Here is a 21,954-nt window from a genome sequence, read left to right as displayed (position 1 = left end):
TCATCTACGCTGCTAACCTATTGACGCCCGAGGATCACGCCGGACATCGCGTCTTCGACGCCAGCAAAAGTGCCGCGATATTATGCGAAGATTATATATTCCTACCGCCAACGCTAATATTAATATATATATATATATATATATATTAATATTTATACGTATATATTAATATTCATTTATATATTCCTACAGCCGACGCCTCTGCTGCCGTATATGCCTCGTGTATAATGTTCCCTCCGCCATGCCCGCCCACATAAACACGGCTATACCTCATGCATGATACGTTTACGTACTTAAGTCCCTTTAAATATATATATATTCTAATTACTATTAAAACTTATATATTAATACACTTTATTCTCATTAAGAGATATGTAGTGTATTCATTCCGATTACGGAGGATGATTCTCGTATCGTTATTTTTCGTCACTACCTCCACGTTACGCGCCTGCTGCTTTCCTTGGATGTGGTAGCCGTTTCTTAGACTCCCTCTCCGGAATCGAACCCTTATTTTCCGTTACCCGTTACAACCATGATATTGATATTAACTACTATTATGACATGAAACTAAATAGTGAAAAATAAATATAGTTTAAAAAAACTAAAAAACACGCTTTTAAAGCACATCGAACTAAAAAGTTAAAAATAATTTTTAAAATTAACTTAAAACAATAATGAACGAAAAATACTAGTATTATTGTGAAAAAAAGCGTGGGTGCTTTATGCCATATTTTTTGTATATTGAGCGCCTGACGCTTTTTTTCACAATAANAGGTGCTCAATATACAAAAAATATGGCATAAAGCACCCACGCTTTTTTTCACAATAATACTAGTATTTTTCGTTCATTATTGTTTTAAGTTAATTTTAAAAATTATTTTTAACTTTTTAGTTCGATGTGCTTTAAAAGCGTGTTTTTTAGTTTTTTTAAACTGTATTTATTCTTTTTTATATTTATTTCATATCTTACGTGTTTTTTATCTTTATCTAGTTCATTGGTCTTAGCCGATGTATTTTTGATTATTATATCATTAGAAGTCTTTATTGATGCAGCTTTTTTTTCAAAAAAAGATATTTTATTCTTTATTCCTTAAAACATATTAATAATTTTTATCATTTTTTTTGTTTTTATTATATTATGGCCAAGTGGGTTAAATATAAATGCATATCCTTTAATTTTTTTACTTATGTTCAAACATAAGTACATTAATACAAATGATTATTACTAGATTATTAGAGATTAATTACAGGTTAATTTATTTAAGTAAGTTTTTTAAGTTGACTTCAGCTCTTATGAATTTTTATCTTCATCTTTAATAGTAGAATAAAAATAAATATTAATAAAAGTTATGGCAGTTTATAGTTATTTATAGTACATGGTTACAATGTGCTATTTATGATTTTAATTAATAAATCAAATGAAATGACATGTATTAAAATATAACATGTTAATGTTATATATGTAAATGTCAAAATAATTTATGTTCTATTCATCTGTATTGATCTCTGTGTTTCATGCTTATTTATCAATAAACAATTATACTAAAAATTCGACAGTGACGATTTTTGGGGGTAAAAAAATATTATAAAAAGCCAGAGCAAACCCTTGCTCCTGGCTGTTCATTTCATGCTCTGTATTGGGCTGTTCTTTTCGTGGTCCGTATTGCGCTGTTCATTTCATGCTCCTCATTAAGTTGTGCGAACGTCGTAATCGTCATTGTCGAAATTTTATATGTTAATTTGTGAACTAAAACTCTGAATTTGTGTATTTTATTTATCATTTTCACCGATATCACCACTAAGGATAATTATAAGAACCAGAGAATTTACCAGGTAAAATTTTTTTACATCGTTATTTTATGACCCTCGAATTACACCCTGAATCAAAAGTAACTCTCACCCATCATTTTTTAACAACACAATAATAATCATTCTAACCTTTTTTCCTCTAATTATAATAATTTTATTTTTTATTATATTTTTGAGTTACGACAATAATAAGTATGTTTGTATAAAAAACATATATTAATTGTATAAAAGAAACAGGAAATAATTAACAATGTGTAATAGTAATACCTTAGACGTAAGATAATGATTAATGTGCAAGATATTATGAAACAAACGGTAGAACATTTTGAAATGCAGATCATTATTACTGAAAATGCAATAATGTGTAATAAATTACTATAAAACGATTAATAAAGAAATATTTGTAGCGTCGGTGATCACTTCATGTCTTTGAAAATATTATCCAACTTAATATAAATAGCCCAAAATAATAGGCATTCGGGCTCAAATATTACTCTGATGATGGTCAGAATACTCTTACTTGGTCAGTTGTGCTCAATCACTCCAAAAGGCATTATTGTTTTTTTTTTTTCAAATAATTTGTCTATATTTAAGTTTTATGGTATGATCCTATGGGAGGGGGTTATAAACTCCTTATTATCCCCCTTTTACAAAAAAAAAATTGATTGAAGTGTTAGTTATAAATATTTTCAGGGAGAATTTTTGCAACTTTTTAAGTAATATGTATATTAAAAGGAAGGGGTCTGCCCTTTCCAAAAAACAAATGAAATAACAATGACATGATAAATTGAGATAAAAAAATACTTTAAGATAATGGTTATAAAAGTATTATCCATGTGTGATGTTAAGTGTCGTGTACATTATATTTAAAATTAAAATTAAATAGATAATAAAAAGAAATTCTTATTCAAGCAAGAGCTCCATTGAATGAATCTGCGTCAACCATTTTGCATATTAAAGTTATTACAGCAAATTTTTAATGGACGTATTTATTTTGATTTGTTTTGTCATTTAAGCCAAGCGGATTCCTTTGCTGTTTGGACATTCGTCATTTAATTTAACTATTAATTCTGTGAAAAATAAATACATTTATTTAATAAATCATAAATTACTGTAACAAAACTTCTTTTTTTTAACTTGAAAAAAATGTTATTGTTATTATACTTTACTTAAATTTACTGGTTGTTTTTAATGTGTTATTATGATTTTACGATTTCATGTAATTTTCTAACTAATGGAACAATTATGAAAATTATGTTCAAAAAAGCTATTGTAATTTGAAGCTCAAAGATAATATATGTATGTTCGAAAAGAACATTTATCGACTTAAGACCTAAATTTTTTACCGAGTACATCTTTAAAACTTTTAACTTTCAAAGACCCACAAAAATTTTGTTAAAATCCGCTGGGTTTGAACAACTGCAAAAGTTTTTAGCAATCCAACTAACAAGCTCCAAAAATATTATTTTAAGAGAAATTGAATGACTAATAAGGTGGAACTAAATATTGAAAATATTGCTAATTAATTATTAATAGAAAAAAAAAGTTACAGTTTAGTCTCCTGATTTAAATCTTTTCCTGAAAATAAAGATATTAAAAACCTAAGACCCAGAGAGATACATAATATCGCCAGAAAGACAAGTATTTTTGGCCATCTGTAGGGGGTGACTTGATAGTCCACCCTTATACAATGATAGATAATAATACTTTGGTAATAACACTTAGGTGTGTAAACCGAATCAAGACAATTCGGTATGAGGTGTGCATAATGGACCAATAGGTCATGAGTGCATGGGCATTATGTCACCTCACTTATAACTAAAATTAGTCTCCTCATTATGTGGAAAATTTTTTTTTTTTTTAATATCTTTAGTTTTTTCGTTTTTGTCACTTATTTTTTAATCTATACTATTTTCAGGAAAAATTATAGAACTAAATGTGAACAATAAAAAATGTTAAACCAGCCAGCCATTTGGGGTAATCGAACCCGCTACTTCCCTTAGATGCAACTCTGATGTTCCAGAATCTGTTACTGGGAGGATTTTTTTTTCATACAAACTAAAATTAAAAAGCAGTATATATTACTTTTTTCTTTATTGTTATACAAAAATTATTTTTTGAAGGGGAAATATTAAATTTGCCACCCAAAAAATTTTACCATATATGCTTATGATTGTACCATATTAAATTAATGATAAGTTCAACCATCTAGTAATATTTTAATAATTATCACTATTAAAAAAAAGTCAGATTTTACTGTTTCAAAACTTCTACTTTCTATGTTAATGAGTTGTAATTATTAAAATTAAATATTAAAATAAAATGAAAAGTTCACAATTTCTAAACATAGCCCTGTTCTCCATTATTGTAATAATTTAATATTTATAAATAGAACATCTTAAAATACTATGATAAATAAAATGATACGATAACACATAAAATGTCTTTAGTAAACAGGGTTGTAGTAATGTTTTAAACGTGTTTAAAACAACCAAAATTTCAAAATTCATATTCGTCTATAGAACGTTTTATCTATTTCTTTAAAAACCCTATTTGTATATCCTCTTTCATGTAATGTCATATAAGCTTCACGAATAATCATTCGTTTAATTTTAATCCTAGTTTTTGTGTCTATTTGATAATCAATCATTGAATGAAGTAGCTAGCTGATAATTGTATATGTTTAAAAGTACTTTTTTATCTACAAAACATTATTCATATTTCAGGATTTTTACGAAATTTAATTATTTGAATTTTAAAACATAAAATGACAGCCTTGGATTATATTAATTTGGGTCCTGATGCCCAATTTTTTTACCCAAAGTGAAGATTTTTATTTTTGCATAAAATTTCTTTCATAACTAAAGATAATTTAATTATAAATTTCATTTTTATTTAATAAATCTTATCGTATTGATCTTAAACACTTACTTATTTCGTGTTCACAGTTATATTTATCCAGTACACATTTGTTTCCAAAGCTTAAGTTTATTTTATCGCCATCAGATCCACAAATTGGTTTGTAGTCAGTTGTGCAGACTATGTTACATTTGTTAAACGTAGACATCGTAGTTGACGGAAAAATTGTAGACGATGGGAAAATTGTAGACGATGGAAAAATTGTAGTTGAGGAAGTAATCTTCTTTAGTTTGGAATTAGTGCCATCATTTTTATCATTAGCTGGAGCACCGTTCACTAACATAACAGCAGCTAAATCTACATGTTTCAAATTAAAAAGTTACGTTACTAAACTATACTAGACAAACTTCAATAAGACGCATAAACTACTTAATCTTAATTAGCTATTAAAATTTGATTTGATATAGCTAACTGATTAATCAATAGTGGTAATGTCAAATTAAGATAACAAAATATTTAAACTCTATTATTTTATTGGACTAACTAAAGTATTTATTTTATATTTATTTTTGATAAATAAGTTTGTTAAACATTTTAGTTCATAAAAATGTATACATACAATTTATTGTATACAAAATCTAGATAATATTATTTATAGCTTACCGAATAGGAATATTAGTGTTAATGATTTCATATTAGTCGTTCAGTAATGCTCAGTGTCGAGTAAGCGAATAATTTTGTAATAGTTTGATTATCGGATGAAGAGTATTAGTTCTTATATAGACAATTCTCCAACTCATCTAAACATACATAAATATCTTTGTAATGATCCGATTATTTTTTTCTATTATATTTCATCATTTCTAAAACACATTATCTCTGACGCATATTAGTATCATAATGAGTAATCCTTTATCTTTTTAAGAACCTATTATCTTTTATTTCTCTAAGTAAATAAAATAAGTTAAAATAGTACTTCTAATTAACCTGTAATGAATTAATTAGAATTACAGTAGCTTTAAAACCATACTTTACATTAACTTTTAGTATGATCTTTTTCACGAATTAATATCCAGATAATAATTGTTAGATTATAAATCTTATAATCTATAATTTATAGATAATAAATCTTAGATTTTAGGGTATATAAACCTATGTAAAATACCAATATTTTGTAAAACAAAATCAGATAAAAAAACATGCATGATTAATCATAGTGATTAAAATCACTATCATAAAAAACGCTTCGATGCAAATCTTTAGATAGTGTTTATTTTAAAAAATTGGTGGATTATTCTAAAATCTACATGATCTGTTATTTCCTTATTTGTATCCTGATTAAAATAAAGTATGTCGAATAAAAAAGGGATATAAATCTTATTTCTCATAAAAAAATAATGTTGATCCATACACTTCTCAATATGTTATAGCATTATAAAGTTAAAAATGTAAAAAATAAAATCGAGAATTTTCACACAAAAATACCATTCAGTAGCCGTTTTCACCGTGAAGACAAAATAAAATCTGAAATTTTTTTTTCATAATAAAGTGCATTACATTAGCTTTAATTTAAGATATATATAAAAGTTTCAGACTTTCCGGAACACTTTCAAAAGTTAAGTTGAAAAAGTAAATTTTTTGTTAAAAAAGTTGTCATCTTAAATATTATAAAAAAAATATACCAAATGATAGGTAAAGACATCAAGCATCTATAAAAAAAATTTTATTGATTTGTTCATTTTTAGGAAAGTTATGGCAGTTTTAAGTAAAAAAAATTTCGAAAATTAGCGATTTTTAAATTTGTAATTTTTTTTGAGGTTTCTCCCATTTACGGGGAACGATGGAATTTTTTTCAATTTTTGAGGGTAATGACTTCGACTATATACGATTTGTGATCTTTTGACGTATCGTTGAAAGAAATAGGTTCGGTGAAAGCTAAGAAAAAGTGGTAACAGACACAAATAAAAAACACATTATAGTAAAACTAATACCTTTTCAGCTTCGCATCGAAGCTAAAATGTATTTATAAGTAATTCAATAATAACATTGTGTTCATTAAATTTATTAATTGCATTAATTTTAATTAAATAAAATTGTTGATTATACAAATACTTCTATGACCAATTTTTTTCTCAATCAATATTGAAAGTACTTGTATAAATGAAGTGATGCATTTCAAGAGGTATACATACCTGGGTCTAAGTTATTCTTTTGTATACTCCTATAAAGTTACCACATTTTCGATAAAATATTGGTGGTAAATCAAATAATGTGACCATTTAAGTGCTAAAGTTAACAGTAGTTATCATAAATAAATTTAAATAATTTAATGAACTGTTATTAATATATTTAAATATTTTAAGTACTACTTAGAAATAGTTGTATTGGATAAAATAAATATTTATATTAAACATTAATAGCATCATTAAACAACTAAATAAACTATTAATTTCAATAATTTTTATTTATCTTAATTATTTCGCTTCGTGTAGGATAGACTGGGGGAACTATGGTCAGTGGGTATTACCGGTCACCTCACTATCTAATAAACCCATGCATTTAAAATTATGTTGACCATTTGTATAGATTAAGAATAATAAAAAAAAAACCTTATACTTATTAGAACGATATTATTAAAAAACGTTTTCACGTTTAAACGTGTGAAAATAGTTTTCAGCGTTTCTATCTAAAAAAAAATTTTTAAAAAATTTAATTTAAGGTAAGCAAATTATTATATTTCATAATTAATTAATAAATAATTAATAACGATTATTAATAATTTATAATTTATATGAACTATATTATTATTATAATTTATTTAAGATAGCGAGCTATCTTAAATAAACACCGTAAAATTATTATAAATATTTTCATTACATTGTTAACACCTTCCCCCCATTATATTTTGGTTTACGACATGTTATTTATTGATTTAACTATATTGTTTATGCCACTTCGCCGACCTTTAGTATTTAAGGGCCCTCGTTACCCCTTAAATTTAAGATACTTTTTGAAAAACTTCAAATATATGTGGTTATTTGTTATTTAATTATTGTCTACTCTCGTTAATTATTGGATATACCGTTAGCCGCCATCCCCCAGGTGACTCACTCCCACTTCAATAATAGCGATTTAAAAAGGCTTAAGGTAAAACGGCATTCGAGTGCGGTGCACAACTAGCCGTCCTACAGTATAACTGCCTCGTACGAAACAATATTTATGTATATACATTAGGGTGTCCCAGAATTTTGAAGTTACGAAAATGCTTAGTGCATACCACTCAAATTTATTTGTATACATATGAAAAAGAACACAAAAAAATTTTAGGTCGATCAAACAAGTTTAACTCGTGCCGACTTTGGGTTGAAAATTAGTTAAAAGGGGTAGTTTTTCAGTTATTTTCCATTGACTCGTTTATTAGTGCTCTCACAAAAAAATATATAGGAAATAAATTGTAGATATAAATGTTGTGTATAACTAAAGTTTGTATAATTTTTTTTTTAAACCCACTAGTTTTCTAGAAAAATTGTAAAAATAAGTATTATTTTGCAAAACTGTCGAAATTGATATATTTACGAATATTGCATCATATCTGACGAATCGTTTATAATAAGAAGTAATATTTAATATAAAAATTCTTCAAATTTTAATTTTCTAAACAAAAAGTAATGAGTAAAATTTTCATTGGGGCGATTGTTTTATTGTTTTAACATGATTAATATTTATTTTTACTAAATATTGAATATTATTGGTTAAATTTTTGTAGTCAAATTCTGTTTATGCTAATACAAAACAAATTTAAAAAATACCAACTGAAAATGATAATTTTATCATGTTTATTTTAATTTTAAAAAAATTATAATTACAATGCTGGTACTTATAAAAAATTATTATTGGGGATATTTTCTCTTGAGAGTTTCTTTGTTCGAATTTTGGTATAATTTTCTATGTTCTTGCACACAACGCAACAAAAATTGTTTTTGTTCCTCTTCAACTGTAATCAAACCATGAAAATCTTGCATCAACTTTACAGCCCTTTCAGCAGTATCATTTACAGCTTTCAGTGTTGATACAGTTTTATGGGCTGCTATATTTGAAGCATTTGTCACCCAAAATAATGGACATTCGTTCAGAAAACTATCATCAATTTCTAAACGGGTAAATAAGAACTTACTTTTGGCTGACACAAAATCACAGATATTTTTGTCTAAAATAAAATAATTTACAGTTATCATTAAATAAAAAATCATATTAAAATATACATGTTTATCTTTCATACTAACCGTATAACAAACCGCCAAGTTCTTCTTTTATCGGTGTTAGCGCGAGTCTCACTATAATATTGTATGTTATCTTTGTTTAACTGGTCAGCAATGTATCTTTTATTATAAATCTAGTCAGTGTACGTTCCACCGCTGAACCATCAGCGACGCGCTCTAATATTAATCTAAGTCATACTCGTATTTAAATATTGTCGTTTAAGTTAATTATAAATAAAATTACGGAGCAAATATTTTGTAAATTATATTTATAGTTTGTTAAGTTTCATATTTATTACATTAATCAAACAAATTAAAAAATATCATACAAATAAATTTAAGTGAGAGTTCGATTTATTAACGATTAATAATCCCGCTTCACCATCAGTCGGTATGTATCGTTTTCCAAATGTACATTCACTTTTTTTTGTTAAATTTTTTACCATAAATCGTTTTATATCTGGTTCAACTTCATCGTCAAATAGTGCTAAGATTACAATTTCATCAGTTAAGTACCACAAATGCTGACTAAATTTTTGCAGTGCCACATTCGAAATACTTATGTCAATGGTTTCATAAGCTTTTAATGACTTTAAAAAACACAAGTCTTGATGAGGTGATTTTACTGCAAGAACGCCTTTAAGCCAAGGCTTCACGTAAGTAGTAACAATGAATAAGCAAACATCTAGCAACGCGGTTTTATCCTGGCTAGTAATATTTAGTTGAGAACTAAGTAATGATATTTTCAAAGAATATGTAGCTCTTGCCATCCATCTCGCTTGGTGCATTGCTTCTGGAGGCCTAATTTTAAACTTTTTCTCTGAATCTCCTCCTAAAAATATTATTGAAAGTTCTACCAGCTCTCGATAGTCATCTCTGACAATTTTTTTTGTTAATTCCGCATGGTAAAATTCAAGTACAGTTTCAATTGTTCATTTTTCCAATTTTCTTTAAATTTTTTGAATAGTGGAATATCGGGACTTTAGTCACGTGACTGTTTTTTAATTCAAAAACGCTTTTTAGTACCAGCTCATAAATATGATGGCGAAAAAATAAGCAATTNAAATATGATGGCGACAAGCAAAAATAAGCAATTCTCTATCAAGTCTTTGCTCTAATAAGGAACATGCGCCATTAATGCGTCCTGTATTGGAAGCTGTTGTATCACAGCATAAAATTAGCACTTTATCTTCCAGATTCCAATTAGTGATAGCATTCCAAATAGCTCGTGCTTGTTCTTTACCAGTGGAGTTTTCTAATTTTGACACAGAAATCAGTTGTTCTTTATTTCTGAATAAAATAAAAATAGGGAGTCGTTCTTTTTTTTTATTACAATTTTCTAGTGCAGGCAACAGTTTTCCGTCCCAGTGTACCGTAACAATGTCTGGTACTTCATCCTGAAAATCCACTTTTATGGCATTTGCACGCTCCTTGCGTTTTTCTGTACGGATTCGTTGTACAGGCGACTTACTGATAGTAAATTTGTCTGTATTATACCCTAGTGCTTCAAGGATAGCTTGGAGGATAAATACAGAGTCTCTTGTGCTTAATTGACATCTATCTAGCGCAGCTACTAATTTTGGAGTAATAAATTCTTTTTTTGCTACAATTGTAATAGTTTCATTTTTGGAAGGTGTGTTGTCCGATACAATTGGTAAATTTGTTTGTAAATCTATCATTTCACCAGAACTGCAAGATGAATCATCCTGCATATGTGCATTTAATTCTGAAGAAGTTGACGGAGTTAAATACTTTATTTTCCTATTTTCTTCTGCAATAGACTTAAGTCGTGCTCTTTCCTCCTTATCTGCTAACTTTTTATCCACACCAGCTAAGTGTCCAGGTCGTCCAGGCTCTCTTTGCCGTTGCAGGAATATCTTGTCATCCTCAATTTTAATTAATTTATTTGCATCCACATTAGCAATATCAAATAAATTATCTAAATTTTTTATGAATGTTTGCTCACGTTTTTGAAATAAATCGTTTGCTTTTTTGCATTCTTTTGCAGGTCTCTCCAAATGTGATACAAGTCAACAAGTTTTTTTATACAGTTTGGTAAATAAATTAACTATTAATAATTTAGTTTGATATTGATTTTGTTGGTATTCGCGTCTTTGCCCAAAATATAATACATTCACGAAGGACGAGATTCGCACTTTCACTCACAGTTAATTTTACTTCACGCATATTATAAAATAAAACAGCAAGTACTTGGCCATTAGAAGGAAGTTTTGAACCCGTAATTTGATGTTTTATGTCACCTATTAAGAATATTTCTTTTTTGGAACTCCTCAATACTAGTGACATTTTTATTGATAAATAAAACTTTCAATAAATATAATAATTAAACTTGATATTTTATACTTCAAAATAACATAAAAATTAAAACTGACGCTACGTTAAATTAAAAATATAAAATAGGCTGCACAGAGGTAAACAAAATCAATATAATAACGCAAGCGACTAAAGTAGTATAATAAAGAATTCATTATCATAAGTCGTAATCTTTCCATGATTTGTGGAAATATTTAATAATAGCAAAATAATTTTACTCTATATGTAGATAACACAATAATATTATAANTTTTACTCTATATGTAGATAATACAATAATATTATAACCGTACTTCATAAGAAATTTTGTAGTAACATACCAGATGATAAACGAAATTAACCAATAATACTCATATATTTTGTAAAAATAAATATTAATCTTGTTAAAACAATAAAGCAATCGCCCCAATGAAAATTTTACTCATTACTTTTTGTTTAGAAAATTAAAATTTGAAGAATTTTTATATTAAATATTACTTCTTATTATAAACGATTCGTCAGATATGATGCAATATTCGTAAATATCTCAATTTCGACAGTTTTGCAAAATAATACTTATTTTTACAATTTTTCTAGAAAACTAATGGGTTTAAAAAAAAAATTATACAAACTTTAGTTATACACAACATTTATATCCACAATTTATTTCCTATATATTTTTTTGTGAGAGCACTAATAAACGAGTCAATGGCAAATAACTGAAAAACTACCCCTTTTAACTAATTTTCAACCCAAAGTCGGCACGAGTTAAACTTGTTTGATCGACCTAAAATTTTTTTGTGTTCTTTTTCATATGTATACAAATAAATTTGAGTGGTATGCACTAAGCATTTCCGAAACTTCAAAATTCTGGGACACCCTAATATACATGAGGGAAAAATGTTAGTATTACAAAAATAAGGAGAATTTTTATTAACTTTGAGGCAAAACAGAATGGTTTATATTTAATTACACTTCTTATCAACTTTAAATATCATATAAAATAATATTTATAATTATGAAAATGTATAAAATAATTTTCTAGTCGATATCGGATTTTGGACACTTAAGATTAAAAAAGCAAATAATAAATATGAGTTAGAGTAATTTAAATAATTTAAAGAGGTTTTGATTTAAATTGAGTAATTTTAGTTAAAAAATTATAAAATTGAAACTTATTTACAGTAAATGATAAATGATAAGTGATTAATGTCAATATCACAATTTTTAATTTCATTAATCATAAGTTTTATTTGAAAATATTTATGAAATTTAACTAGATAAGAAGTTTTAAATATTTTATATGAAAATTTTTCATATATATTATAATTAATAAATAAAAATCTTTTTACAAAAGGTATACAACTGTATCAAGTTTCATTCGAACAAAAATTGATGTTAGTGAATTTTATTTTACTGAGAATTAACTTTTTTACATTTATACAGTATAAAAAGATGTATCTATTTTTCCATAAATTTTTTCGAAATTTTCTTGAGTACAACAAAACATTAGTCCATTGTTGTCATCGTTACTTTTATTCAAACCTTCGACACAAGTATTTGGACAAATATACAAATCATCAGTGATGTTCTGGTACGGATTATTGAGCCCAATATATACAGTACCACTTTCTGTATCAAGGTTGTGCACCAACTTCCAATAATACAAAGGTACTGTTATCTTATTAGGTGGTAGCAAATGAATGGGCTTCTGGACTCCATTTATGTCTTCTAAAGTGCAAACTCCATATGTTCCTGTAATTATCACATATTTAGAGCTATCATGAGACAACTTTTCCCTTGTTTTCTTTTCAAGATTTGACCATAGTGCTCCATTGAATACCTGCCATTGAGGTGCCACATTAGCAAAATAAAATCTGCAACACAATGACCATTATTTCTAATGAATTATATAAAACTTTTAACTCTATTAATGAATATTAAAAATTCTAACGTAGCATATTGTTCAGTGTAATAGATAAAGTCCGCTTTTGGCGCAAAGTGTCCTCGTGACAATACGTGTTGATTATCGCCTAAGTATTTGGTCATTTGACTTTGAGATCCCAAAATTTTAGTAATAGTATTTTTCTATCAAAATATTTAATATTACACCAATATCTAACTATAGTATAAATATAATGTTATAAGGAATGATTTAACAATTAAATATTGAGAATCAAAAATTATATATTTTTTTCAGTAATCATTCTAAGATTTAAGGAAAAATATTATACACTTACCTGTTCTGAAATACTGTAAATTTTATTTAAATCCACTTTTCCGTAAAGAATTTGTGAGTTAGCAAATGGAGGCCTATTTTTAACATGAAAATTATAAATACTATATGGCGAACGTGTCACATACGACGCAAATAAACTATTTTTTGTTTCCATATCAAAACAAATCTTCAACATATTTAATCGTCTTAATTTAGTGGCAAATCCGATCGTCACTATTGAATGATTGGTTTGACATTTTTCATCAGTTAATTTCAAATCAGACTTAGGTATATTCTCGCATTTGAAAGAGTCATACTCATAATTCTGACCACGGTAACTAAGTTCATTTCCACTTACACAAGCCACTGTGATTTCTGAATCACTAGGAGCGACAATATCAAACGTATTATTACCCACGCAAGTTAGTTTGAACTTCTGATCTTGTTGGACATTTATAAAACCTTTATCATTTGGGTATAAAATTTGATAAGTTGATCCACTTGGTATAAATGGAATAGGCATGAACTTGAAGTCGCTTTTTTTCGCTGACAAGGTACAATCTAAATAGTTTGATTAAAATAATGCGTAAGAAATAAATTATTTACAATCAATATTATGTGTAAAAAATTGTATTGGAAATATGCCATTCGGGAGTATAGAAATTACATATTTAAAGTGAATAAGTTTAAATACTTAATCAAATATTATTTGTGCATTAATTGTTTTAATGAACTTTATAAAGAGAAATCCATATTTTAGTTCAAACCTGAGTATTTTAAAGAATAAAAACTACCTTCATATGCTTTTTCTATGCACATAGTGCCAGACTATTTCATGTTATTTAAAATAATGTACTCAGTAGTTGGGAGTAGCGAGTTATTTGTAGAAGAACCACAGTAATTCGCTACTTTCTAGGTAACGTTAACGTTACGTTGCTACAATAAAAATAAATTATCAAAATAAATAAAATAAAAATAAAGTTGAAACGGTTGGATAAAGTTGAAAAAATAAAGTACCGACTGGCGACTGGCGTACTTGAATAGGATGGAATTTTTTGAAGCGAAACTTCTTAACGGAGGTTTGGATAGATAATAAATAAAAAAATACGACTATGCACATGCGCATAAATTTGTATGTCAAATGAAAACTGCTAGCTAAATTTTATTTTATCAAATTAAAAAACAAAAAAATTAGAAAAGTAAAACAATAAAAACAATAAAAAATACAAAAATTAAGTACTAACTACAAAGAAAAATGAGTATAACATAGTTTTACTAATTCTAATGTGATGAATGTGATAAAATTACTTCAATTCATATTTGTAGTTACTAAGTAAATGATGACAAAAATTTCCAATTTAAGATCACCAAATGGAAAACGGTTTGCGGATGACATATTTGATAACATAATATGTAACGACATTTAACAAAGAAATCGAAAATAGTATTCAATATTCAAATGTGACCAAAGTGTACACAAATACTGGAACTAAATGGTTTCATTAATGAAACAATTGTTGGTAAGAAACCCAACTACACATAAATAAATTATAAATTTAACACTGGATACATGCTCAAGAGATATTACTGGTCTTTGCACAAAATTTAAGAGCAAAGTTAAAGCAAAGTTTCACAATTCGTGGACACTATACAATAAGAGAATTTTCTACTTCATATACGTCATTGTCTACAATATGTCATAATATCTTTTAATTAATTGACAAATATATATATATATATATTTCAATTAAAAACAATTATGTATTACATTTTGGGGTGAATCAGCATAACATTTTACCGCTGAAGCAGAAGACGTAATATTGTATCTAAATTGTTACTTAATGGAATATAGGGGAGAAANGCAGAAGACGTAATATTGTATCTAAATTGTTACTTAATGGAATATAGGGGAGAAAATAAATTTCACTAAGATTGACTAGCAAAATTGAAATAAATCGTACATGGAAAAAAAGGCATCAGTAATTGGTATTACTTAAATACCCAAGAATTTACAATATTAAAAATATTTTCTCGTAAAAATCTATTAATAGTAGATATTTATAAAAAATATATTATTGATAGAATTTTAGAGAACAGTATTAATTTTCAAAAAAAAATCTTACAAAAGATAGAAAAATTGGATGAAAGAGAACTCATTCATAAATACAAAACAATGATGCAAAATCATATAATGTCCATTCTGTTATAATTAACGTGATATTCGTATTTTTACAAGCATATTTTGTTAGTTTTAATGATTGTAGATATATTTTGTATGTGTATTTTGTTAGTTATATTAAAAATATATAAATCTATTAATTCATTCAGATTTCTTGTTGTAGACTTTATTATATAATGTTATTATATATCTTAATAATAACTATGTTTTGCAAAATTACTGTTGATTAGGTTGAATTTGTCGTACAGACATTAGAACGGCCCCGCGTCGCTTCGTTATACACGATGCCCCTTGAGTCGTGCCACCTTTATCGGCCGTCGCCTTACTATGAGTATTTGACTGACCAACATCGCGTGCCATACGCCACGGTGCAAAGTCCAACAAATGTTGCACGGCCGACGACGACCCGCCGCAAATGGTGCGAGAGTCTTCCTCCCGTTGTGAAAGCGACAATGTTGATGAACCGATCCGCACCATCGCCATCAACGCTGCTAACTTTTTGACGGTCAAGGATCATGCTGGACACCGCGTCGTGGACGCCAGCAGCGAATGTACCGCGATATTATGCGAAGATTATTATTATTGTGTTCGTCTTTCCGGTTTGTTTTATTTTTAAATAACCTGTTGTTGCTCATTAATAAACGGCCCACAGGTCTCTACCCTCAAAACCAGTGTCGACTACATTATTGCGCGTAAGTCATGTCAACATCTTTATGGATCATATATTTATAGGTATCATTTAATTATCTATTTACTTAATTTTTTAATAACAACATTTCAACATAAAACTGTTGTTTGTAAATATTTAATACTCCATTTACAAATATTGAGTGTGAAACCATAACCATATACATTTGTAGTTATAGCTATATTTAATCAAAAATTGCGTTGTTAATTTTTTAATTGTGTTTTAATTCACCCATCCAAACCACAGTCGTTAAGAAGCTTTGCTTATACATTTTATTATTATATTTAAATATTTTTTATTTTTCAATTGTTCATTCTGTTGTTGAGTATGGTTCCATTTTTTTGATCTCCTTATTCAAAATGTCATATCTCAACATTTGAGGATATTCTAGATCATTTTTAAAGAATATTATCATTTAAATTAAGTATTGAATGAATCCCACATTCTTTCTATGATCCAATATGTAGTCTTCTCTACATTGGACTTCTAAGTAATAGAAGATTAATAAGTGATTTTACCTTTTTAAGTGATGTTTTGAATAGTATTTATTATTATCTTGAGTTTTTAATGAAACAACTTACTAATGTTATGTTATATTCCCCGCATTAATACTAAATATTCTAATTTGTTTTATATAGAACTTAATCGTGATGATTCACCTGTCATACACTTTATGGGTAATTGTAACAAATATAATATTGAGTTGTTTAATTTCCCAAATGTTAATGTTTTTAATAATTATCTATAATCTAAATTTAAATGTTTTGTCTTCGTATATTAATTAACTTAATTATGTTACTTTATACACTATGTATTTATTTTAATTTTGTGTGATTAAAGATATACTATCTACTATATTATAATATTTATCTATACGAATTTGTCTCGTTAAGTATATAAATAAATAAATAAAACAAAACATAGAGAAGAGCCCGAAAATAGATATTCTGAAACCAGTTCCGTTAGAACTGGAGAGAATGTCCCCACTAATGTTTTGTCCACGGGTACAAGACCCAACTTTTTTTAATTTTTGACCAAGATACCAAATCCGACATACAGAAGTTCTTATCATGTCACCTTGGAACAATAGGAGTTCCAAACGGGATCGGCAAGTCGTGTGCCAGCTAAACGGGAGTTGGCGGAATAGAAGAAACAAAAGGCACTACTAAGGCATGTACCACTCACCAACCATAGACCAAACCAATTAGAAAGTAATGAGGGAGTGACAGTAACAGCCAGCAATATAGAAGAGCAAACGAAGTGCTAGGTACAAGAGGATACTCTACATCTGGCGATCGAGGAGACCGAGCTGGAGGACATCCGACGAGATCTGAACTCACCAGATGGAAAAATCTAAAAGACTCGATAAGTTTCACACCCAACAGCTCTCCCAACACACAGAAACGAGGGAAAGAGTAACCACATTTTGGATTGTTAGTGGGCACTTTGGGAGGGAGAATGACTCGCCCGTAGTGTTACCATTGCAATGATCTGGATATCATCTGGATAAAGATAGTAATACACCAACCGTGTTGTGCTTTCCTAAATCACTCATTAGACAAAACCCGAATCATTAATTGACGACCGGCAGCGTTGACATAAATTAATAGTTTGACGGGCACCAGTTTGTGATTGAAATTTCACGGTCAACGTACGCACCTGTGATTATTTTTTGATAATTTTTTCGTAATATATCGTAGTATATTGTCTTTAAAAACCATTGATTACCTTTTAAAATTGTTATCCTAATTAGTTTTAGTCTAGTTAAACGATTGTTAAAAAGTTCGTTTTCTTTTCCTACCGTAACCACGACAGAGTAGTAAATAGGTATAATAGGGTCTTACCAATTACAATTTTGTTGTGTTACTAAATTACATAAATAGTATTTTGTTTTACCTTAAATACTATATTTGGAAAATTCATACTATTAATAAAAAAATTAAATAAAATTTAAGTATTATATACTTAATCTAAAGCATATATTTTATGCTTCAATTTTTTCTTTAAAGTAGCCAAATTTATTACAATTCTTGTAAATAATTTAATTAATTTTTAACTTATTTTTTAAACTTATAAATTTTTATTTTCGTAAAATTTTTATTACTTGATCACCTTAATACAAAAAATTGTTGTGAATAAATTTTAAAGGAGGGCGTGACTTACTTTTAGTTCACTGGCCGGGTATCTGTTAACTACTTCATTCGAGAACCGTTATATTACATTACTGCTTCTTTATTTTATCATCAAAATTAATATTGTAAAATATTTAATAATAATGTTATAATATCATTATGTTATCATACCATGGAATTATTAACTACTCGAGTAAACATTTATAGTATTATAGTGAAATGGGAAAATTTATGTTTATACAGTTTATAAAAAACTTACTTAATAAAATATTTTATAAAAAAATTAAATGACATAAAAAAAATATGTAAAATCCATGCTCAAATCTCAAAAAAAAAATCCCCTTTGCTTAAAGCGAACTTCAAGCTAGAGTGCTTTAATAATATTACAATATATTAAAAAAATATTTACAGATTTAAAGTATTAACTTATATTATATTAAAAAAATTTCTATGTGTTATTAAAACTCATAATAATAACAATGTTTTATAAAATATTATATTGAACTAAAAATTGATGAAGTTTTTTTTAATTTTATCATTACTAAAAAAACTTAATTTGTTAATCTAAAAAAAAGATTACCTTTTGATTGGCTTTGTAAGTCTTCAGCAGCATCACCGAAATTATATATCACACTCAATAAAAAAAGAAAATAGATATAAGGAAAAAGGGGTTTTAAAATTATCATATTATTGTGTTATGTATAAACACCAATTAAAAGAAAAGTAAATAGAAACTCAGAAATAATTTGTGAGAAACTTAGAGTGGAAAATCAACTTATTAGTTTTATGACTGTTATTTATACTCTGAAGTAGCTATACCTACCACTCTTGCTCAGCTTCTACTACACAGCTAAAATGAGAGGAGGTACTACAGGACAACAAAAGTGAGGTACTACAAAGATATAAATTACTATTATATGCTATGCATTCGATTTATTCTTTCATTTTAATAAATTAATTTATTAATCAAGTTGAATAAAAAATAAGTTACCTGAGCGTAATTATTTAGTTATGCTTATAAGTATGTATCACTAATACATTCTAATTCTTAGGCATCTTTTTTATTGTATTTCTTATATTACACGATTATATCGATTCTACATTTATGACTATCTGTTTAACTGAATTGAAGAATTCAAATGTTCTGTTAAAAGTCGATTTTTGGATTATTCATCATGGATTTATTTTTCATAAATAGAATATTATTTTTAATATTTAACGCCCATAAATATAATTTAAAGATTGAAATGTCTAATAATCAATATACAGACAAATTAAGCTTTTAATCGTTAATATTTAATATTAACAATAAATATCTTAAATTATTGCTAAAAAAAAACATGTAGCATATAATGAATTCTTATAACATATTTAAAATATTTTTTATTGTGTATAACAGGTTGTAAATATTTATAACAAATAAAGTTTTGTTGATAAAAATAAATAAATTTATAATCAATGAATTATAACTGTCGAAAAAAGTGTAGTGTAATGTTATCTGGAGATTACGAAATCAACAAAAATATGATATCTTAAAATCATCCCATAGTAGTAGCTTTACAAATAATATAACTATTGTGCTAATTATAAAACTTGTTTTAGTTATTGAATGTTGTGTTGAACCTGAATCGTATAAACAAATAAGAACCTTTAACAAATGACTTAAAAGAATATTGAACAATAATAATTAAAATTGCATTTTCAAGAATTACTGCAACTAACTGTTTGTATATACGTTTTCTCATAAAAAAATAAATAAATGAAAATATTTTAATACATAACTGCAACGAGCGTTAGCTATTTAAAAAAAATATATATAAATTTTTAGTTAAAACAATGGGGTATTGTTTAAATACAACAGATAACTGCAGTTGTCGGTTTTTCATGGTAGCTAATTTATGCATTTATAGCGCAATTGAAACCTTGTGATTTCACGTGCCATTTATGACATATTATTATAAAAAATAATTATAAGTAATTAATTTTGAAATATATCATACAATATATCTATAAGGGATTTTAATTAAAGAGAATAGTAAAAACTAATCTCTTTTACCTCTTTCTTTTAAATAATTAGTGATTCTTGAGGTGTGTTGAGCAAAAATCATCAAAAGTTTTACAAAATCATAATACCCCTAAGAAATTCCAATTTGCGTTATTAGTATCGTGTACCATACTTTTTTTTAGTGGAGTTTTGAACTAGGACTCCAAAAATACGTTTTTTAATTTGCATATTGTACACTGTACAATCTAGTAGTGCAAATACTTCAATTTTTATGCACGCAATTCGGAAGTGTAGAGAATATCTAGATTTCTCAATTAACGTTCTTAATTCGTATTCAAACGTAAATTTAAACAAAAACTAGAACAACTTATATGGTATCACTTGTAAACATGTGATATTATAAAATGAGAGATAACAATTTATTTGTTATAAGTATTTTAATTGATTTGATTATAATATTATATTTATTATAATTGTTGTTGCAATATACTTCACGCTATAATAAGATCAAAACCAGGACTTGAGTCAAAATCATTTATTTTGTTTTTGCATTAACAATATTATTGCGTTATACGTTTTAAATAATTTTGATATTATGGATTACAATTAGGGATTTATAATGTTTCCGTTTTGCGTAAATTAAATCTGTTACCACTTTTTCTCAGCTCTCGCTGGACCGATTTCTTTTAACAATACGTCAAAAGATCATATATCGTATCTAGTTGAAGACATTACCCTTAAAAATTGAAAAATTTGCCCTCGTTCCCCGCAAATAGGGGAAACTCCAGAAAAATTACAAATTTAAAAATCGGTAAATTTTGTCATTTTTTTCACCTTTTTTTTCTTAAAACTTCCATAACTTTTTCAAAAATAAACAAATCAACATAATTTTTTTTTATACTAAATCCTTAGATATTTCCCTTTCATTTGATATCATTTTTTTGAAAATTTAACACTTAACCTGATCATGGGGGGGGGGATTTAATAGAACAACTTTTTTACAAAAACTAACTTTTTCAATTTAATTTTTGGAAATGTTCTGGAAATACTGCGTCCTTTAAACATATATAAAATTAAAGCTTATTTTATGTGCTATAAAATGAAAAAAAAAAATTTGTCTCGGCACTTTATCTTCTGGATGTAAACGGCTGCCGTAGTTAAAAAAAGTTTTTTTAAAGACACTTTATCGGATTCCTACAAAAGTATAATCATATTTATTCCTCTAGATGCTAGATAAAATCTTGACGAGTTGCGCTTGCAGTTATATTTTAACTAAAAACGATTTTGATAACATATTAGGTCGAAAAATATTTCTGAACTTAATTTAGTATCATAACGTAATGGTTTATTTATTGAAACATTACTTATAATCAAAATTATTACAAAATGTATAATGTTTTTTAAATATTACGGTCTATGATTATTATGATTCGATTATAGTTTTTTAATTTTGTCGTATTGTTTGAAATTAATCTAAACTTGAGGTGTTTGA

At 27.0% G+C, this 21,954-nt stretch overlaps 2 protein-coding genes across 2 annotated transcripts in view; both read right to left on the bottom strand.

The window, feature by feature from the left end:
- LOC126908151 (uncharacterized) overlaps window positions 1–21,954 on the bottom strand; it is a 45,218-nt gene that overhangs the window by 3,602 nt on the left and 19,662 nt on the right. The window contains exons 2-3 of the mRNA XM_050690060.1: window positions 5,332–5,468; window positions 4,890–5,025 (exon numbers count right to left, since the gene is read on the bottom strand). Of these exons, the coding sequence (XP_050546017.1) occupies window positions 4,890–5,025; window positions 5,332–5,362 (167 nt within the window). The 5' untranslated portion in view covers window positions 5,363–5,468. The remainder of the gene's footprint in view (window positions 1–4,889; window positions 5,026–5,331; window positions 5,469–21,954) is intronic.
- LOC126908130 (uncharacterized) lies at window positions 12,633–19,293 on the bottom strand. The gene is made up of 4 exons (XM_050690023.1): window positions 19,038–19,293; window positions 13,481–14,019; window positions 13,195–13,328; window positions 12,633–13,117 (listed from the first exon to the last, which is right to left on the bottom strand). The coding sequence occupies exons 1-4, from the start codon at window positions 19,141–19,143 to the stop codon at window positions 12,679–12,681; spliced, it is 1,218 nt and encodes a 405-aa protein (XP_050545980.1). The 5' UTR covers window positions 19,144–19,293; the 3' UTR covers window positions 12,633–12,678.

This window comes from Daktulosphaira vitifoliae, unplaced genomic scaffold (assembly GCF_025091365.1).
Source record: "Daktulosphaira vitifoliae isolate Bord-2020 unplaced genomic scaffold, ASM2509136v1 Scaffold_5, whole genome shotgun sequence".
In the NCBI taxonomy this organism is placed as follows: Eukaryota; Metazoa; Arthropoda; class Insecta; order Hemiptera; family Phylloxeridae; genus Daktulosphaira; species Daktulosphaira vitifoliae.
The sequence above is the reverse complement of the archived record's forward strand: the minus strand, read 5'-3'. Positions and strand labels throughout refer to the sequence as shown.

Excerpts from the sequence above, each read along its gene's own strand:
- LOC126908130 (XM_050690023.1), bottom strand. The coding sequence starts at position 19,143 with ATGATAATTTTAAAACCCCTTTTTCCTTATATCTATTTTCTTTTTTTA. Across the intron at positions 13,329-13,480 it reads TTTACAGTATTTCAGAACAG|AAAAATACTATTACTAAAAT; the intron begins GTAAGTGTATAA and ends ATATTTTGATAG. Across the intron at positions 13,118-13,194 it reads TACACTGAACAATATGCTAC|ATTTTATTTTGCTAATGTGG; the intron begins GTTAGAATTTTT and ends ATTGTGTTGCAG.